This window comes from Pantherophis guttatus, chromosome 4 (genome assembly GCF_059756535.1).
Source record: "Pantherophis guttatus breed Tessera chromosome 4, ASM5975653v1, whole genome shotgun sequence".
Classification (NCBI taxonomy): Eukaryota; Metazoa; Chordata; class Lepidosauria; order Squamata; family Colubridae; genus Pantherophis; species Pantherophis guttatus.
In genome coordinates this window covers 42,323,793-42,346,069 of record NC_142066.1, presented here as the reverse complement: position 1 = coordinate 42,346,069, position 22,277 = coordinate 42,323,793, and the positions used below count along the sequence as shown (strand labels likewise).

The window sequence follows — 22,277 nt, the reverse complement described above, 5'->3', positions numbered from 1 at the left end:
GACAAATATTGAAGTTTTTTTTTTCAATTTTCAGTTTAGCAACCAGAGCCAATGCCAGATGAAAGTTACATTTTCTGCTGCTGTTTCATATTGTGGTAACAGCCTGGCATTCATGTCACTTTTAATCATGTCACATTTGTTTTCTACCTGCATGGAGCTCTGTGTAGTATATATGGATTTCCCCAATGGCGGTACATTCTGAAAAGTTTTTTGTTGCTGAAAAATAGCAAATTCTTCTGTCCTTTAGGTTTGTGGAGCTCTGGACAGAATCCATGATCCATAAATAGTGCAGAAACTGAAACTGGAGCAAGCAACTACATGTTAATGGATCAAAGCAAAATTGCTAATGAGCAGAAGTCTAGAAGAGATGGAGGGTATTATACACATATTGCCTGGAGTGGGGAGAATTGGTAATTTTAAAGTTATTCTCTCTTGCTGACTGAAGTAGAGTGAATGAATCTAATCTCTCCTGAGGAGAATGATATTTTTTTTCTGCCAGTTCCCTAGAGACAGAGAAGGGAAACCTGTGCCTTCACCCCTATTCACATACGTTTTTGATGTTGCTAAATTACAACTCCCATCAGCTCCAGCCAGCAGAGTTAGGGGATGAAGATTCCTGGAAGTTCAACATCTGCACTTTCCCACCCCCGCATTGGAGGCTAACATAAGCTCTGTTGGTGATTCTGAACTTCCTGTCAACTCCAGTACTGCCTTTCCTCTTGAGAACAAAGATCTTTGGTCTCTTGCAGGTTCATGCAGATTTTCCATGGGAAAAAGGCTTTGCATAATCTAATGTTTTCCAAGGTTCAGTTCAGATGGGATCTTGATCTTTACTGCTCTCTTTAGGCAGCCTGAGTCTCAAACCTTCCTTTCCATCTATATCCGGTTCCCAATCCCTAGATAATGTTAGAATTTTGAGGTAGGATCCCAATTATAATTCTACCTGTTGTAAGGTGGGGGTGGTGCGTCGTGAACTCCTGAAGATGCCATTGCTTGCTCATAAGAAGGAAGTCCAGGTGCAGATTCTGGCTTGGGCTCATCATCAAAGTTGGCAAGGGGAATCCCTGGATCCTGTGTTCTTCTAAAAAGAAATGGAGACGGAGGTAAAAAACAAAACAAAACTAGAACAATTCACAGGCTTTTTGTCTGTAAGCCTAACTTAATCAAAACAAAAAATTAGCAAACTTTTCACCAGCTGTTTAGAAAGCATACAGTCTGTTTGGAAATTAAGGGAATTTTAGTCCAATAACTCACTATAGGAAAAAAGTTGAGAAAACAATCAATTTCAAAAAATAATTTCATGTAATATCCATGAAAGATTTATGCAGGAAGCAGATGCTGGAAACTGTAGTTCAACAATGTATTTTTAACAACTGCATAAAAACATTAACTTCAAAAAGACATTCATTTTGGAAAATATGCACGCAGCTAAAAATGATCAGTTTTATAGTTTAATTCCTCTAGAGGTCAGCCATGTTTGAAGAAGGCTGATATAAATCCCCATAATACTGTTGTTCTTTTCACTGATGCAACTGTTAATCCTGAATCAAATGCTTTTGACTTCATGTTTAGTTGGTGACAAAGTGCTAGAATTATGTTCCCCTTTCATGCCCTTTATTACATAGGTGGGCGCAAAACATCTCCCGGTGGATCCTGATACATACCTGGATCGATTTCTCTCTTTAGCCCGATATTTGATACAATACATGGCCACAATTATAAACATGACAATAGACACCAAAGCTGCAATCAGGCCAGCCACCAGACCTGCCACATCTATTCCAGGATTTTCTATGAAAACAGGTAGACAGGAAGGGTTACTGGGACTCTTGTCACTTAAAACAACAGGAGATTGGAACTGGAAAATCTTGGGGTAAAAGTCTGGATCACATTGGTATTGGAATAAACCTGGAACAGAAGCTTTAGCTCCAGGTCAAATTTGTCAGGACAGTCTGGATATAAGGATGGCTCACAGGTATGTCCTCCATACTTTTTGAGATCCCAAAGCCCCCTCTTGCCAAATGTTGCCAAATTGTAGGTGCACCAGTGTTGAGAATCAGCAATTTTGGTTTTCTTGGTCTGGGATGGGAAATACATGGAAATTGGAATATATGTCCTAAAATATCTTTAAACTGGTTTTAAAAAGGAAAGGAAGCACCCTGCAGAAATGGAGAATCTTGGCTCAGCTATTGTGAATGTCTCGGACACTTTCCTCCCTACCTTTCAATGCAGTTTTCTCTTGTGAAAAAAATGTGTAACCCCAATCATCAAAATGTTACCCAATTTAATCATAAACAATAATGATAATCATTGAGAATTCCCCAAAAGTTATTATCTGTCACATTAGTGCCCCACTTGCAATAATTACAGTCTGAATTGGTTGATCTGGTATAAATATATGGCATGCAATGAGGTGGAGAACAGATTACCTACGTCAACATAGAGTTTTAGGATGAATTACTTGATTAAGCAGGAGAAAGTTGTATAAGCACACCTTTTTAGAGTGGAAAAGGTGTGATAGGGCAAGGTGTTTCCCCATTACAGTAGAGTACTCTAATACCCTTCAACCAGCATTGCTTTTTTTTGTCTTGAGGCTACAGATCTCATTCAGAGGCATTTGGAGAATGGAGGGTAGAGGAACTGAACCGTGGCATTTTCATTCCAGTGAGGCTACTTCCCAACTTGTAATTTATAGTTTCACCCACCCATTGTTGTAGCAATATAAAGCCTCTCTTTTTTGCTTATATTTCTGAGCATAGCAATGGTTGGGTTATATTAGAAGACACTACAATAAAGCCACCTTATATAATCTTATAGCCTTTCCCCATTAGCATCTAACTGAGTACAAACAACATGTGGCAACATTTTTGTGCTGCTGTGTTCCCATGATGTTTGTTGCATCTTGTCCTTAGACCATGAAGACTAATGACTTAAACATCAAGAGTTGAAGCACAGTATTCTTGCTTAAGCTGCCACTATCCAAGAGCAGCTTTTAATGGTATCTGAGAATGACCTTGGTAAATAGGAGGAAAAACTGCAGACACCTGCATATAAAAGATTTCTCAGTCCACAGAAGAAGAAGAGGCATGGAAAGAATTTCAGAAGGAACCCTCAGTAGTTCTCTGGAGAGTAATAGGGAGAAGGGGAGAAATACTTTGTTGTGCAAGATTTTGTTAATGTAGCCTTACAATAAAGATAGAGTTAATATTAATAGTTGCACTTCTTGTCTGGACTACCTCTAAGGACTAACAGGCGTCTAACAAACTTGGCATCTTTAAGACTTGTGGACTTCAATTCTCAGAATTCATCAGCCAGCCGTGCTTAAAGTATTAGAATTGCCAAGTTTGGAGACCTCTGCTTTAGAATATGACAAAAACTTTTAGGCCTTGTAATTCATTTCTTTGAAAGGAAGGCAGGAGGCTGCAGTGACTTGAAGCAAAGGCAGCAGAGGCAGGATGAGGTTTAATAATGAGGCAGCAAAATTCTTATTACATGGGGGGATGTGGTGGACAACATTACCTCAAGAAACTGGAAAGTCTTTTGTCACCTAATTAACGCAGAAGGAGCAGAATGCCCAGCCTTGTTGCCGTTATATACACAATAGTGGTTGGAAGATTTTAGAAGTCCATACAAGTTATTAGTTACCTATAAAGGTAACACTTGATTCAAGAAGGATAATGCAGCATTGGAAAACACAAATATATGGAACATCCCATTGCTGTTTTGTACCCTTTTTGTAGCCTTTACTTACTTGTTTTTCCTTTTTCACGTAGATAGGCCTCCCAAAATTTTTTCTGGAAGGAATATCAAAATAGGGGAATAATGTTAATATGATAATAAAAGTCATTGTTTGTTTTTTTATTCTATCTCATGTTGCCTGACTCTAAATCACTTGCTTGGTAGTATCAAAAGCTTCTGAGTGTCCAACAAAACATAACAAAAATTACTTCTATTGTCTTCTGTTGTAGAAGGTAATCACTATCTTCTACAAATGTCCTTGGGCTCTTTGCTTAAAGTTTCTCGTCCTATGTGTGAAATAGCAGAAACTAAACTAGACTAGATTTTGCTCTCCTCACTGTCAATCCCAATTGCCTAGGCTCTGAGTTGAAGCAGGAACTGCTGTGTTGTTTTTTTTAAAAACTCATTTGGAGAGTTGGCCAGACCTATGAGTTCAACATTCTGTCAAACCAACCCTTCACCTGCCACCTCACCCAGCTGGGAAATGTTGGCACTGCAAGAGGAAACAGATAATGCAGGAAAGGAGGACCACTGTGTGGCCTCACATCTCTCAGCCAAAGCCTGATTTGGAGACCTGGATCGACCTGAACATTTGGCAGTCCAAATAATAGTTCATAAGTTGAAGGATGGGATTTGCAGAGGATCTTTCTCTCTCTATGCTGGATACATTCCCTACTGCCACTGCTGGTCAACTGCTGTTTCGTTGATCCAGGCCCTCCAGGAACAAAAGTAAGCCTGATTCCCAGTGTTCAAAATGCAACAATACCCAGGGCCCAGAGGGAGAGGGCATTCCCATAGGAGACTAAAGCAGCCAATAAGTACTGAGCAGATCCCATTACCTAGGAGTTATCCGATAGCACCATTAATAAAATGATGAATGAAGCATGTTCTATTGTACTCATGATATAATTTTGTACAATGGCTTCCTGGTTGCTAAAGGGGAAAAACACAGCTTTAGCTCCAAAACAGCAAACTAAGTCTTGAAGGGCTTATTTGCCTGTGGTGATGCTGTTTTGGGGACCTGGACCCAACTACCTTTCATGAATGAAGGCAAATGTAGATGTCCCAGGATAATATTGCAGGATCCAATCTGGGATGGCCACAATGACCAGAGGTTTAGTCTTCTGAGCTTTTGGACTCGTGCTGGAGCCCATCCTCAGGGAAATTCTCTCCAATGGCAACTATCTTTTAAATATTGTACACTACCCCAAAACGACAATAAGTCAGAGACATGTAGAAAATTAAAATGGTATTGGGGAGGATCAGCAGCATAGTTGCTCTATAGCCTTCTCTATTTTAGGACACAAGAAAATTGCTATACTGTGATCCCATGGGGCCAGATTTCTCAGGAATCTTGACTTGAATCTAATACTTGCAATCCATAAGAAGTACACTAGAGGGCACCATCCTATAAGAAAAGAAAACCTGCAACAGTCAATAAATACAGTAATCAGTCTATAATAAACTCACAAATGTTTGAAAATCAAATATTTTACTGTTTGGTTAAAAAAAACCTGACCATTTCTTTTTAAAAAAGCAAACAACTTCTCTATTTCAGTAAATAAATACCAATCCACAAAGAGGCGTTCTTTCTCCATCCAGGTGCTGAAAACTATCTAGCATATAGAGTAAATTATATTATTGAATGTGATAGATATGCAAATTATACAAATTACTATAAATATGCAGAGTGGAAGATGTGCTTGATAATGCTGTCTTATCCAATTCCATGTCTTGTAAATGTGTGAGAGTTAAACTTTCATCATCCATATGATTATACACAGGAATTATGAAATATATTACCTGATGCACATGAAAGACTGCATAAGATATTGCATTGCTGTATCTTAATGAGTTGTTCAACCTATAAATATAAATCAAGCACCAGCCTTCTTAGCTGCCTGCCTGTACATGAACATGAAGGCACTACAGAAATAGATCTCATGTCTCCAAAAATGCACCTTTCAAAAGAATTTCCATGTTCTTTATAAATAATACTCAACATATGGAATAGTTGTATGTGTAGCATTGTTGAAAAAAACAGAGTCCTGTGTTAACTGGAATCCTTTGGTAGCTATTACCTGCCTTCTGTTTTCCCTACAACAACAACCTTATGAGGTTGGTTGAGCTGAGAAAGAATGACTGCCCAAAGTCACCCAGCTGGTTTTCATGCCTAAGGCAGGCCTAGAGCTCATAGGATTCTGGTTTGTAGGCCAGCAACCTAATCACTACATGAAAGTGGCTAGAGGCATCTATTGATTTATTACTTATATTTATATGCTTCCCATCTCATTCTGCAAAGCAATTCTGGGTGGCTTGCAATAAAAATTGTTATAAAAATTGAATGAATGAATAAATGAATCCATAACACTCAATTGGATGAGAGGGTTTATTTCTTTTTTATTATTATTATTTTAAATATATTCTAAAACCTTTTTTATGCCTCACGCTTGTTTTCATATGTGTTCTGCTGTGCTGCATTTCAGAGTCAAGATCCACAGAAAAATGGGGGTCGAGAAGGATGTTGCATGTGGCTTGTTAGTTCTGTTTATGTAGCTGTGCCTTAAAAACTATTAGATTTATTGTTCCTTGAACTACAGCTAATTTCCTTGGATGCATAAATCATTATCTCCTATAGACAAGGCTCATTAGTATACTAAAATAGCAGTAATATGACAATTCAGTTGAGATCTGACAAGTCAATTAAAATTTAAATGGAAAAATATAATGATCATAATAGTCATAGAGAATACATAATCATCCTAACATTCTGAAATTAACATATATACTGGAGCAGGAACCATAACCTCTATTACCACAAAAATCTAATGTGGCTACTGGCCCAGCATTGTTCAACAGTCCCATCATTAAATCAATATTCATCTGCAAAAAATCATGGGAAATGTCATGTTGCTAACCAATTACCTACTATAATTTAAATGTCTTAAATATTTTTATTTATTGACCAGCAGTATGATTGCTAACTAGTTGCACTTTGCTTTTGAGAACAGGTTAGTAGAAAACAAATTTTACTAAGTTAAAAACATAAAATTGAACACTGCAAAGCAATTAATAAGATAATTGTTACTATTTTAATCTTATTCACAAAAATAATGTCCCAAAATGAATGTGTCTTTCTTTCTTTCTTTCTTTCTTTCTTTCTTTCTTTCTTTCTTTCTTTCTTTCTTTCTTTCTTTGATTTGTGTGTCACCCATCTCTTCTAGAGGTGACTCTGGGTAGCTTACTAACATTAACCTTACAAACATTAATATCAAAATAGAATTAAAGTAAACCAATACATTAGCTTCAAATAATTTTTATTGGATGCATTTAGCTCTCTAGGGGCCAATCAGAGTGCATTCAAATCCATGTTTGCATGCACTGGAATTTCCCTGGAGACTAAAATGGCCTGGAAAGCTGGCCTGGAAAAAGCCAGAGTTAGTTAATTTGAGGCAAATTATATACTGTCAGTCTCTGTCCCTAGAAAAAAATCCTTTGCCCAGTTCCTACCAGATTATATTGATATAACCCCCCCTGCTGGCTGGGAAAGACTGACTGAGAATATCCTTTATTAGTGAAATGGTGTGTCTCCACAAACACCAATTTGTAACAACATAGAAAGATTTGAAGGGAAGATAGAGGCTGGTGTGGAGTGACACCACCAATATAACTCCCAATATAGCAACTTATTTAGTCAGAAAGAGGTTGGTGGATTGTACATTTTCCACTAGGAAGAGTAATCTAATGACTAAGTCCACATTTTATGTTAAACAGTAATGTGGCTTGTTTAGTAAAGAGTTACTGGGATGGATGAAACCACCTGCTGTATTTTGTGAAACTTAGTTTATTTATCCATTATATTATAAGTGAAGTATCAACCTATTAAAACAAGATAAATAAAATTGAGATATACAGCAGCATTATAGAAACCTCAAAAAATTCTGCCCAAACTGTTTTCCTTGTATGTTGACACACATATGACCTGATTCATACAAAACAATCTGGGACTTAGCCATAATTTGTTTCTCTGCTAACCATTTCAGACTGCTATATTAGGAGTTTTCCATTCATGCTGGTTTCACTTCCCACCTTTTCAGGCCAGAGATTCCCCTGGTAGCGTTTAGGAACGATCAATCAAGATCTCAATCGAGATCTTGCTTATGGCTTACACAATGAATCTATCTCTTTTGAATTCTCCACAAAAATCTGACATGGGGAACTGACTTAGTCAACTAAGTCAGGGATCCCCAACCCCCAGTCTGTGGCCCTTTCCTGGCCACAGCCCATTCGGAACCAGGCCGTGAAAATGTTGGAGAGCACACGGGTGTTTGGTGCATGCACAGGCAGCTGTGTTTGTGAAAGTGGCATGCATACACACGTGAAACCATCCTACCGCCGCCATCTCCGCTGGCCCACTGAGCTGGAAAAGTTGGAGAACGCTGAACTAATTTATTTTGCAGCTTTGGTTGTTTTATTAGAATTTTCGGCCAATTGATTTAATTGTTTTAACTTGTTTTTAATTTTTCTATTGTCATGGTTTTATTTCTGGCTATACACCGCCTTGAGTCCTTCGGGAGAAGGGCGGTATAGAAAATTAATAAAATAAAATAAAATAAAATAAAATAAAATAAAATAAAAAAACTTTAATGGGACAGCCAGCAATAGTGATTAACTATAGGTCTCTCTATGCACCTGCTGGTTTATTCTCTATTAACATACAATCAGAAAGAAGAATTGAAAATCTCTTTGTTAAAGGAACAGAAATTTACAATGTAATCTGAACCTGACAGTAATCCTTAAAATGGACTATCTGAAATGGCCAACTCTATAAAGCTACAACTTCTGAAGTTGGCTTGTTTCAACAAAGCACAGTAATGATTAACTTGTATTTAAGATTCAAATGACAAAGTGCTAAGTGCTATTAGTCTAAAATACAAGTAGAAATTTCCATTTTTTTCTTTGCATTCAAGCCCAAGGAAAAGAGTGTTGAACCTCATTTTTATAATCCTAAACCATGATCTATGACCGTTGACATGATTGTTACATCTGATGCAACGGTATATTCAATACGAATGAAGTCAAATACATGTGTCCCAGGATAATATTGCAGGATCCAATTGGGACCAGCGGTTTTGTCTTCTGAGCTTTCAGACTTATACTAGAGTGCATCTTCAAGGAACTTCTCTCTAGCAAAGTGTGTGCTTCAGGCTGTTCTGTGTGTGGTATTTATATGGTGCCTGTTGTAGGTTTAGTTGTTGATTGGGGTGTTGATGCTGGCTATTAAAGTCCTTGATTGTTGCTTGCGTCTGCTGCCAAGCCCTCTTGCCCTCTAAGTATTTGATAAAGTGGTAAATCAGCACTCCTGTTCAACAGGCTATTGAACAGGCTATTGAACAGAATTTGGATATTGAACGTTGGCATATATATGCCTATAAATATTACTTTCTGCTGAGCCAATGTATGGAATAGAGAAAAAGCTTTAAATTTGATATTTGAAATCTGATTATTTGAAACAATGATGATGTTACCTATCTTGATAATGAAGCATCTGTCAGAAAACTACGAAACTCAAGAGTACTGAAAACCCCACAAAACTTTAAATGTTTAGACATTTAAAATTTAAGAAGCCGAAAGAATTACTCTCCAGTTCAGATGTCTCACCTGACCATGATTATGGTCATTATGGTTTGCTATTCAAACCATGGCTTAGAATGATTTGTCTACTGTAACTTTCCATCTTCTCACAGCTTTATAAACTCACATTGTTGTGCTTAGGGTCACAGGACAGCTATAATTATTGTATCTTTGTTCATTTAGACATCATGCTTTGTAAGCCCAGTTCAGTACAGGATTTCCAATTATGATTAACAAATAACCAAATTTGCACTCAAACTTCACATCCATATTTCATTAACTATTATTTTGGCTAAATTATGTCTGGGAAACATCTACATTTTAGAATAAATATGTTTTGTAAAATAAGCAAATAAATACTTCTTGGTACTAAGATATTCACTATACCTAAATTCAGTGTTTTCAATCTGGTACCTGCCAAATGTGCTCTACTGAATGGAAGTTCTGAAAATTGTACTCTAGTAGACCCAGAGAAGAGTAGTCTAGGGATGACTAGTTTTGGCTACTCTAAATCAAGATGATAGTTACTAGTGTGACAGAGTTAAAAGTGCAACATCAGCAAACCATAATTTGAAAATTGCAATATAGTACTTTAAAGAAAAATTTCTCAAACTTGCCCATTTCTAGATTGTAGACTTCAAATCCCAGAATTCCCCAGCTAGCATGGCAATTACTGAGAATTCTGGACATTTAAGTATGCATATATAAAGAGTATGCTTTGGGGAAAACTCTGCTTCATAGAAATAATATACTTATAGGCTAAGATGGCCATTTCTTCAAGTTTATAAAGGTTGTCCTCCATTTGAAAACCTGCATTATTTAATGGAGTCTCCAATTTAAAAATAAAAAAGAGAAAAACAAAGAGCGTAAAGATGTCTAATAACAGGACCTTTGGTTAATCTCTTCCTTTTAATACAAGGTATGTTACATTTCCTTTAAGTTTCTCATATTTATACATCCTTTGGAACAATGCTCCATCCAAGATCAGGTCAACACCAACCTTACTAGAGATCAGGGAGATAATACAGAGAGTTCCCTCAATGAAAGGAACATTTATTGTTAGTAATGTTTGCTTTGGTGTGTCAGTAGCTAGAGGTCAATGGTTTGAGCTATTTAATTAGTTTCTTTTTCTTTTAGTGCTTTCTGTTTTACTGTAAGCTGCTCAGAGTCTTTTTGAAATTGAGTAGTAAGTACACTACATAAACAAACAAACAAACAAATAAATATCTGATTTGGGGTGCATGTCCTCTTTTTATGACATTTAAGTGGCCATCCTAAACCCATCCAATTCCCCATACTCAGCTGTTTGTGCGTCGTCTTCAAAGACTTCCCGAGCTTCTTCATAGTTGCAAACTTCTTCTCTGCATTCACGCTCCAAGTTATCTGGCACAATCAGCTCGAAATCCCAGTGGTTATGAAGAATCTTACGGCTCAAGAATTTGTTTGCAGAAGTGGCATCCAGGAACACTGGGAACAGGAATCAGCAGACATTATCCTGAAGTTCAGAGCAGGCACGAAGTTCTCAGAGAAAGCGTATAAGATCTAGAGCAATGCCTCTGAACCTGGACAACTTTCAGATGTATAGACTTCAAAAGTCAGAACTCCCTTCTGGCAGGGCAATTACTGAGAATTCTAGGAGTTGAAGTCCAAGAATCTGGAAGCTGCCCAGGTTGCAAACATTGTTCTACAGCAGTGTTGAAGAGGTGTGTACTTCATCTCCCAAAATTCCTCAATTCTCCCAGAAATCTGGGAGTTGAAATCCATAAATCTTCAAGCTGCTAAGGTTGAGAAATATTGTTCTATATTGTTATGCTGCAGAGCTAGATGCTTGTTAAATAAAAAAACCCAAGAATTACTAAAATATCTGAGAAAGGAATGCCATCTAGCAGTGTTGACTGATGACAGGAAGACTTTATTTCCATCCAACTCCCTTTTACTCCCTAACAGAGGGAACATGAATAGAAGTAAAGAAATGCAGAATTTCAGAAGGACTAGCTATACCAGGGGCGTCAAACTCATGGCCCGTGAGCCAGATGTGTTGCGCGCTGGCCATGCCCACTCGATCACGAAGTGATGCTGCGAGTTTGACATCCCTGAGCTATACCGTTAAGACACTATAACAATGGGTAAACTTTGATTCGCTAGAAGTTACATTTCTTCAAGGAAATGCTTCTTTTTTTAGCAACCAAGTGCTACAGTGAGAAGTGACATTTATGTTACTTTTTATTCCCAATAGGATTTAGAGAATATTTTTGAGATATTAAATTTAAATAAAGCTAACGCATCAATTTTACAGTTTTCCTGCCAAAAAAAAAAAAAGTCAGGAAACCACACCAGTGTTTTTCAATAGATTGCCAACAAAACTTGGCTGCATAATTTCATGGGGTGGGGGGAGCGGAGGTCATCTAACAAAGTGGACTGGAAATCACATGATCCCTGCAGATAATCTACTCCTGTTTTTGAGACAGCATTTGTTGTAGGATCAGCAGCAGCTGTTTTACCCTTTCTCCTACTCTCCAGCCATTTTACTCTGCAGGAAAACAGTTCCACCAGCCTTTCTCATAATCCTGAAATCTGGAGAATAATACTCTCCTACCAATAGTACTGAAATGAGATTACATTCATAATCATAATCATAAGTTTATTTGTCAACCATATATAAGATAACAGGTAAAAATATAAACATAATTTGAATATATGAAAAGAGTAAGTAAAAAGGAATATTAGGACAGGGACGGTAGACATGCTGGTGAACTTATGCACGCCTCTTAGGAATGGGGGTGAGGTCAACAGTAGACGTTTAAGGTTAAAGTTTTGAGGGTTTTGGGATGAGACCACAGAGTCTGGTAGTGTATTCCAGGCATTGACCACTCTGTTACTGAAGTCATATTTTCGGCAATCAAGTTTGGAGCAGTTTACTTTGAGTTTGTATCTATTATTTGCTTGTGTATTGTTGTGGTTGAAGCTGAAGTAGTCATTGACAGGAAGGACATTGTGGCGGATAATTTTATGTACTATGCTTAGGTCAGACTGAAATTGGCGTAGTTCTAAGTTGTCTAAGACCAAAATTTAGAGTCTGGTGGCATAAGGTATTTTATTGCAGGTAGAGGAATGGAGGACTCTTCTCTGGACTCTCTTGATTGTATTTATGTCCGATATGCAGTGCAGGTTCCAGACAGATGAGCTGTATTCAAGAATTGGTCTAGCAAATGTTTTGTATTTTGGAAGAGAACAATCTTGTACAAGAAAGACGAAAGGATGGGTTGTTGCCAGTTTGACTTTGGTACAAGCAGCAGTTATAAATCAAATAAATTTTGGGTAACCCCATTCATATGTAAACAGACTGGAGATTTGGGGGCGTTTGGGAGAGAACCCTGTGCTGACTATTCTGCCTATAAGATTCTATTCCTTCCTCTATTATCAGATCTTTCCAGATGATCCCATCATAAACACTATGAATAAGTCTTTGTAATTTACTTCCAGTCACAATCCCAAGCCTTTCCTTTAGGAAAGAGCTTCGAACCACTCAAAAGCTTATTATTTGCTCTTTCTGGGAAGGCATTACGTTTCCCCCCTCACTCTGCATTCCCTGCCGCATATGGAATGTGGTTCTGCAAGACTCAGAGAAGCACTAATTGTTGGTTATTTGTGAAGTGGATGGATCATTAGTATTGTGAGGAGATGTGCAGACAGCTTGTACTGTGGCAGTTATTGAGGCAGCCTCTTGCTGGTTTTAGCTACATTGCATGTTTAAAGCAGAAGAGACCAGATGTAGAAAATGGAGCAAAGATTAGCAAACTTTTTTTTCTGTGACAGATACATCCTTCAGGATAACCTACGAGAATAGATAAGATGGCTCTATAAGTAATCTTTGTTTAGCAACTGCAACTGCGACCAACAACACAACAGTTAAGTGAAGCAGGGATGAATGAAATTGCAACTGCTTACAATCTTACTTCAACTTTTGTTTTACAGATCTGCAAAGATTCTAAATGTGAAGATTGTTTGTAAAGTTAATTTTTTTTACCACCATTGTAACTGCAAGCAATCACTAAACAAGGCAATCACTACATGAGGGCAAGTACAGGTGATCCTTGTTTAATAATCATTCATTCAGTGACAATTTGAGATTGCGACAGTGCTGAGTGGTAGTTACCACCAGTATTCAAAGTTACGGCTGTCACAGCACCTCAGTGGTCATGTGATCACAATTTGTGACATTCTCTGCTCATTTCCTGGAAGCTGGTAGGAAGTCAGAAGTTGCAGTCATGTGAGGTCCTTGCTTAACAACTGTTATCATATTCACTTAACATCAATAAATAGAATTGCTGGAACTACCATTGCTAAATGGCACAATCACATGATGTCATGCTTTATGACTGCAAGGTTTAGTAATGGAAATTCTGGTCCCAATTACCTCATTTAGGGAGGAATTTATGTAATAATTATGCATTATTAGATGAAATAGAACAGTGAGATATAGGACAAGCCAGGTAACAGATTGAAAACTGGTCCATGGTCCGCCCACATCATTTTGCCAAAATGCACTGTTTCACAAAGATGTTTAAACACATGCTCAAGGAAGGTTGTCAGACTGATGCCCAGGGATGAGACTGCCACAGTTTCCCTGTTGTGGCTCTGAGGTCTAATCAGAATAGCATTTATGTAGCAATTGGGGAGGAAATGACCAAAGTGTTTGTCTTGCCCTAGATAGAAAATGCATGAGAAACTATGGGAGGGGATGGTCTTTAAATGGGTCTTCCCAGTTCAGGCAACCTTGGGCTGCTATGACAGGCAGGTAGAAGCTATCCAGATGTACAAATGAAGAAATCCATGTTCTTTCTACCCTTCTTCCTCTCCTCCCTAGTTTTCTAACTTCCTCCCCTTTTTGCCAACCTATTGTAGATAAGGGCAACCTACTCTTGTTAAAACCCTGAATCAATCTCTTAGAGATTAGAAATTAGGACCAAACCCATAACTCCATATGCTAGGTGTCAAGGGCAGTATTAGTTTGCAGATTGCACACCCTTCTCAGGAATATTGGGCAACTTTGAGCAACTAAAGAAATCATCACTGGGCATCTTTGAACAATGATCTCTTTAAGTAAATGACTTTATAGGATTCCTACTTTGCTTCAACATTCAGGAACAGCAGTTTAACTCCCTCACTCCCTTTTTTATTATAGTCCATAATACAATTTTTTTTTAAAAAAAGAGCAGCCATATCTAAATGTCTTTTAATAAAATTGGTTTAGTGAAGGCTCTTTTAGAGGACATTCATTCTACCATTCATGACCCCTAGTTTTCAGGAGCATTTGCATCTAAGAAAATGGATATTGGGTTATTACTTGGGAATGCTTGGAATGCTCTCTACATGGGGTTCCTCTTGAGGAGCACCCGGAGGCTCCAACTGGTTCAGAATGCGGCCGCGCGGATGGTTATGGGAGTGACGTGGAGTTCCCATGTAACACCTCTCCTGCACAAGCTGCACTGGCTCCCGGTGGTCTTCCGGGTGCGCTTCAAGGTCTTGGTTACCACCTTTAGAGCGCTCTATGGCTTAGGACCTGGGTACTTCTGGCCTTCTGCCACCAGTAGCCTCTCACCTGCCAGTACGCTCCCATAGAGAGGGGCTCCTCAGGGTGCCGTCGGTCAAACAGTGTCAACTGGCGGCCCCCAGGGGGAGAGCCTTCTCTGTGGGGGCACCTGCCATTTGGAACGAGCTCCCCCCGGAGATACGGAGGATCCCGGATTTACGCACTTTCCACCGTGCCCTCAAGACCTTTTTATTTCAACAGGCTGGCCTGGCCTAACTTCCTTTTAATTGTTAATTTTAAATTTGTTTTAAAACAATAGGGCTGTTTTAATCTGTGTGGGCCAAATTATTTAATGTGTTTTTATATTGTTTTTTAAATTTTGTATTATGTGTGTTTTATTCTTTGGCTGTTTACCGCCCTGAGTCCTTCGGGAGTAGGGCGGTATATAAATCCAAAATAAAGTAAAAATAAAGTAAAGTTAAAGTAGAAGCACAGTGACTGTGCTTTTGTTTGTTGCAGTGCTGTAGAATCTAAAGTATATTGAAGGAGACTGGAGGAAATTAACTGGCATTTCTATAGTCAGGATGTGAATTTCAGGGGAAAAGGTGCTTTGAGATGTCCACCCTATAAAGCACCTCTGTCTTTTCCTAACCCTGTATGGCAGTGGGGAAATCCGAACTGGTTTGCTACCGGTTTACTGGCCATGCATGCATACTGCATGCCAAATGCATGCTGCGTGCACATGTGCAGTGCGCATCAAATGCACGGTGTGTGCACACTCACATGCCCAGTACGCACCAAAGGAGGCTTGGGAAGTAAGTAGAAGCGAGGGAGGAATCAGCTGTGGTGCGCAATTTAGCTTTGCTAGAAAGCAGGATTTCCTGCTTTCTTGCAAAGCTAAACTCCGCTGCACAGGTGATTCCCACCCCCTCCGCTGTTCTACTTACCTTCCCCAAGCCTCCTTTTGGTGTGTGCTGTGTGCACACGCATGTGCAGTATGCGCCAAAAGGAGGCTTGGGAAGGTAAGTAGAACAGCGAGGGAAGGGGTGATCAGCTGTGGTGTGCGATTTAGTTTCATGCTTTCTAGCAAAGCTAAATCCCGCTTCACAGCTGATCATCGGAAATACCGGTTCAGAGAAACCGGTAGCTTTTTTTCCCTATTGGTTCACCTGAACCAGTAGTTTTTATCACTACCAGTTTTCCTAGACCGGAGCGAACCAGTAGCATTTCACCCCTACTGTATGGCCACCTTCTACAGCTATCACGCAATCCTGGGAAAATAGACATTTTGTTCTGTAAATAGGAGTTATTTGAATGTCCCCATGTCTTAAAAAACAAAACAAAACAAAACATTTTGTCTCTGAGTCCAAAATATTGCTCTCTGGCTCTATTGCCTAGTCTTAACATCTTCTAATATTCTATATACAGAACATGCAAGCTTCCTTCTCCTTAAATCTGCTACTAAATTTGGATAACAAATCCCCCATTTCCAGTTTCTTTTACCTTCTTCAATCTGTTCCTGGTCAGGTTGTCTATGGAGGGAGGCAGCAAAACTAGGGACTAGAATTTTGAACAGGAAAAGAAGACATAAAAAGCTCCACATGGTAGATCCTGGAGAGAAAATAGGAGATAATCGCCAAAGGACTAAATTAAAAGGCTGCTAAAATATAGTACTCCCCATCAATATGTACACACTGATAAAAAGCCCCCCCAGCCCTCAGTTTGGCTGGAATGGAGGGGTAAATGTAACCTTTGGCCTAATCAATAAGGTGGTCAATGCAAGGATCAGTTCAAAAACAAATCATCCGTAGAACATTGAAGAGTTGGCAAAGTTTTGGGCCTGAAGGACCCAGGAAACTTTAGAAAGATCACTTAGATGATCTGTTAGTTTTTCTCAACCTCAGCAACTTTTAAGATGTCTGAACTTCAATTCCCAGAATTCTGCTTTCCAGAGAATTCTGGGAGTTGGAAGCCACACAACATAAGTTGTTGAAGTTGAGAAATTCTCTGGGGTGTTAAAATAAAGGCAACTATTAGATGGAAGCAAAGAGTTTTCTGTCTCTATTGATTTGCTACTTTCTTGTGGTCAACACTTTTTTACAACACAGTTCATGCAAAGCCCCTATGTACTGAAAGGCCAACTGCTTTCAACCGCCCCAGACTTACAACTAAGTTATAAGTAAATTTACAACTATTCATTTAGCAACCATTCAAAGTTACAAAGGCATTGAAAAAAGGGACTTACAACTGATCCTCACACTTAGGAGCATCCCCATGATCATGTGATCAAAATTTGGGCACATGGCAACCAGCATGTATTTATGGTTACAGCTTCATGGGATCATCTGACTACAACCTTCGTTTCTGACAAGCAAAATCAATGGGGGAAGCCAACTCTGCTGAACAACCACACAAATCACATAATAGCTGCAGTGATTTCCTTAACAATCATAGTACAAAGCTCATTAAATCAGGCACAATTTACTTAATAACTGCCTTGCTTTAGCAATTGAAATTCTAGTCCCAATTGTCATATGTTGAGGACTACCTGTAATTAGTTCCTCCCCCCCCCATTTTTCAAGGGAACAAAAGAATTGTGGTTACTTTATTCTTTATTCTTTATTTTTCAGAGTCTCAGAGCTCTGTGTGGGACCTGAAGGAATGCTTGTAAAAAAACAGATCGGGTCAATTAACAATCCTGCAGACAGAAAGAGCTTTTGAGTTGAACAATTCTAGATTTCACCTTTTAAAAATTAAATCCATCTTTAAAAAAAATAAGGCTATGCAGGACATGGGACCTGATGAAAAAAACCCCACTAATTGGCTGATTATATGCCATCAAGACATTTTAAACTCCTAGTGACCACATGAAGTTCATGTAGCATGTCTTTGTTCCTATTATGCATGAATCTGACTAAACAATATTTTCCTGCTTGCTACCTTAGTGACTGGGGGTGAGGAAAGCAGGATTCCCCCCTCCCCAACTGGAAGAACAGTTGTTGCTTAACAAGGGAGCAAGTATTGTGTGTGTGTGTTTTTAATTTGCTAAGATTCCATAAAGAGAACAGGATGAAAAAGGAAGCCTCCAGGTGATTAAAAAAAAGCATTGCAAGGGTCCACAACCAGATAATTAGAAGTAGTTGCACTTTGTGTGCTTGTCTTTTATACAACAAAAACATACCCATAGAGCTGTATTGTATTGCAATTTCTCAGGTACAAATAGCTATTTTTCTAAAAGAAATTTGATCTGCTTGGTGCTTAGCATTATCATCTGAAAATTGCTATGAAAGCATGTTCAATAGGTAGTAATTTAGATATAATTTTAGGCTGGGATAGTTTTTAACATATAGAGCTGTGGATATATAATCTTGTTAAGAATTTTGATCATAATAAAATTTAGTACACTAAAAAAAGGAATAAAAATAAAGGATAAATGTTACAAGAAAAAAAAAGGGAGAAGAAAGAAAAAAGAATACAAAAATATTCTGACAAATACGATGAAGAATGAGGAAAGAAATATATAAGGAAGTGATTTCCAACTTTTATCACAAGTATGTACAAATGTGATTCTTCACCCTCTCTAAGGTTACAAACAATTATTCCATATTACATGTCTTACCTATAGGCAAATCCATAAAGCGGATTTACCTACAGGTTTGGATTGCTGGAAGTAACCGTGTTTTAAACTTGATCAAATAAACCAGCTTTACTTTCCTATCTTTTACTTTTAACAGTCTTCCTTTTCAATTCATTCAAATATTGTTGAAAGATTTGATTTCAATTCTTCTTTGTCACATTGCACATTATTTTTCAATGTTTTACCAAGCTTCTTTTGTAAATTTAATAGGAAAAAAATAGTCCAGGTCACTCTCTTGGTTTATAATTTATATTTTCCATTTAAATTTTAAAAGGAAAAAGTAATCAGCCAATTTATTTTATAGATTCAATGAAGAATGCTTTTTTAAGACATTCCCTTGGCCTTCTGGTATCTTCTTTTGATACAATCACTATCTTGTCAAATAAAATTTGTTCAATGTTTATAATTTCTTTTGAACATAACCTATCCACAGAAGCAGACATTGTTCATATCTTGCATACTAATTTCTCATTTCATTCTTGAAATGTCTTCTTCAGTATTTTAAGTGTTATTATGTTTCACATTTTATAGGTTTCCATTTTTTCTCCATTATCTAAATATTTAGTTTCCTAGAGTATCCAAATTTTAAATCATAAAATTATTTATCTCTGCTATATTTTCCAAAAACCAAAACAGATCTACATCCCACAAGAAGCTGTTTGTTCTTTATACATAATTCCAAAGTCTTATTGTAAAAGTTTCAATATTCCAAATTCAACTACACTTTAGTCCATTTACAATTTTCTAAAATAACATAACATATTTGGCTTTTTGCTATTTTGTCTTCTTTAACTTAAGATCATGAATAATTTTTTCTTTCATATAGGATAACTCACCTGGCATTTTGAAACTTGTTCCAAAGGTGTCTAACTGCTTAGTTAACTAGCAATTTCTGAAAGTGATTAGAAAGTGAGGATTGTGAACTTAATGTCCTTTAAAAGACTCCACCATGGTTGTGAGCAAGATGGTGAATCCTGTCATCTTCTGATACTCTAACCCACCGAAAGCTGCTATTCTATGGGTTTATATAAAGAGAAACTGTCAGGAGCACATGTAAGCAATCTCCCAACCTCTCCTTATCAAGAAAAGTTCCCTAGAAAGTTTTAAATATACAGAGATGAATGCATAATTAAATATCTATGGAGATTCTGAGTCATCCAAGTCATTTCGTTTCACTTCTCATCCAAGAAGCTTCTTCAGTCATGTGACTGACATGGATGACTGACATGACCAAAGAAGCTTCTTGGATGAGAAGCGAAACGTCTTCAAAGAAAAACCAGAAAGTCCGGTTGCCTCTTGAAACAACACAACCATGACCTGGATGACTGAGAATCTCTATAGAATCATTTCAAAAGACCTTCTCAGGTAACTGAAGCAAGGATCAAGCTAAGGATATTGTTAGGGCAGTGGATTAAAAAAGAGTCAAGATGACAGTGGTAAACATGCAATTGAAGTTCTACTATTTTTGTCACTTTGTCCCTTTTGTTACCCTTTCCTCCACTCTCTCCCCCTGGTATTCTCCAGGACCAGTTTCCAGAACCAGAAACTGCAATCTAAAGACGACTCAAAGGGAGAGGACTGAAGTTGGAAAATGGGAAACACTGAGGATGTCAAAGCTTCTCAGTGCTCCCATAATCTGAAACAATTTGACCAATTTAAAAGAACCTAACGTAAATGTGTTCATGTTATTGTTAAGAACAGAGTTATAATACAAATTTGAAAAAAATTGCACCTGTTGAAATTTCCTTTTGTATCGAATCAAAATAGGAGCAGCAGAACCATTTTATAATGACAGCAACACAAAGAGCTTGATTCTTACTGAAGCCAACTTCTCCTGAGAGATATTTTAGTATTATTTATTAATAAGTGTATGCTCAAGCAAGAATAAGTTTGAAAATGTTACAAGATACGAGGTCACGAGGGGGATTTGGGTTACCAAATTGGGAATTATGCTACCAAGCAGCAACACTGACATGGTTGAAAAAATGGATTGAATTAAGAAATATAAGGTTGTTAATTTTGGAAGGGCATTATTTGCAACTAGGTTGGCATGCTTTTTTGTGGTATGGTAGAAATAAAATACATACATACTTTCATAGACATTATATAAGAAATGCATTGTTATTGGTTTGGGAGAAGGTTAGAGATAAATATTATGTGAAAATACTGATATGGTTATCAACAATGGAAGTTTAATACACCCAAATGTTTTTAATTTTGGAAATATTATTAGATATAAGGATTTGTTAACAGATAAGGGGGAATTGAAAGAGAAACGAGAACTGGAAGAACAGGTGATTGAGATAGATTGGTATATGTATACGCAGATAAGAACAAGATATGAAAAAGATGCTAAGTTACATGGTTTTTATTTGGAAAAGACTGAGTTAGATAGGATACTCACAGGAACAGAAGAAAATTTAATAAAAAAAATATAATTTTTTATTATATATTGAATTGGAGGAGGAACAGGTGAAAGAAACAACGATAGCTTAGGAAAGAAATTTTGGACATTCAATTGATCTTGAAAAATGGCAACAAGTATGGGGAAGGAATTATAAATTAACGATGTCCACTGCATACAAGGAAAACCAATATAAAATGTTTTATAGATGGCATATGCCACCGGAGAAGTTAGCAAAAATGTTTAAAGATAAATCAGCAAAATGTTGAAAATGTCACCATCTACCAGTATCTTATTATCATATGTGGTGGACATGTCCTGAAGCAAAAAATTATTGGAATAAAATTAAAATTTGGCTGGAAGAAATGACACAAATACGTATTGAATTTAAACCAGAGTTGTTCCTATTGGGTATCCCACCGGATAAAATTAAAAAGGAATATATTTATTTGATTATACATGTAATAACAGCTGCAAGAATTGTTTATGCTCAAAATTGGAAACAAGAGAAAATACCTTTGGAAGAGGAAGTAATAAAAAATATTTTAGATTGTGCAGAAATGAATCGATTAACCGTGTTGATTAAAGATAGGGAAGAATCAGAACAGTTTAGAACATGCAATTATTTTTATTGTTGGTTGGAAAAGTGATATAAATGATTAATTTTATAACTATGTATAAAAATTTGATAGTAAGAATATGACTACAGGAATGAACTTTTACAGTGGATTTGATGATGATTAAGATAGAAGAAACTGGTGGCTGGAGAAGGGCCTGGTGGCTCAGCAGACTAAAAGCATCGTGATTAACACCAGCTGTCTGCAATTACTGTAAGTTCGAATCTCACCAGACTCAAGGTTGACTCAGCCTTCCATCCTTTCTAAGATAGGTAAAATGAGGACCCAGTTTGTGGGGGCAATAAGATGACTTTGTATAAATATACAAAAGTATGAAGGTTATTGCTTAACGCATTGTAAGCCGCCCTGAGTCTCCGGAGAAGGGCGGCATATAAATCAAATTTAAAAAAACCAAAAACTGTTGGAACAAGAAGAACAAAAAGAAAAGTAGAAGTCAACACCGAGATGTCACAGGAGAGGGATGATTGATGTTTTAAATGTTTATTTATTTTATAAATAAAAAATAAAAAAAAATTACAAAAAAACCCCACACAAGTGTATGCTCAGAAGACCACATATGACCTAAAATGCTTGAAGCTTGACTTTTGCATTCTCTGGGAAACAAGTTAAGCTAAGGACTTTATGGACAGAGTATGAAGTGGTAATACATCTTATTTGAGATTGGCTTATCAATTTGTATTTATTTATTTGTTT

The 22,277-nt window shown here is 37.4% G+C and overlaps 1 protein-coding gene across 2 annotated transcripts in view; it reads right to left on the bottom strand.

Annotated features, from left to right (window-relative positions):
- The window catches only part of PRRG2 (proline rich and Gla domain 2), a 32,845-nt gene that overhangs the window by 3,723 nt on the left and 6,845 nt on the right, over positions 1-22,277 (bottom strand). The window contains exons 2-6 of one of the 2 annotated variants that reach the window (XM_034415379.3): positions 16,409-16,516; positions 10,676-10,839; positions 3,752-3,794; positions 1,665-1,791; positions 944-1,081 (exon numbers count right to left, since the gene is read on the bottom strand). In XM_034415379.3, coding sequence (XP_034271270.2) covers positions 944-1,081; positions 1,665-1,791; positions 3,752-3,794; positions 10,676-10,839; positions 16,409-16,516 — 580 coding nt within the window. The remainder of the gene's footprint in view (positions 1-943; positions 1,082-1,664; positions 1,792-3,751; positions 3,795-10,675; positions 10,840-16,408; positions 16,517-22,277) is intronic. The other variant, XM_034415380.3, reaches the window with a different exon arrangement.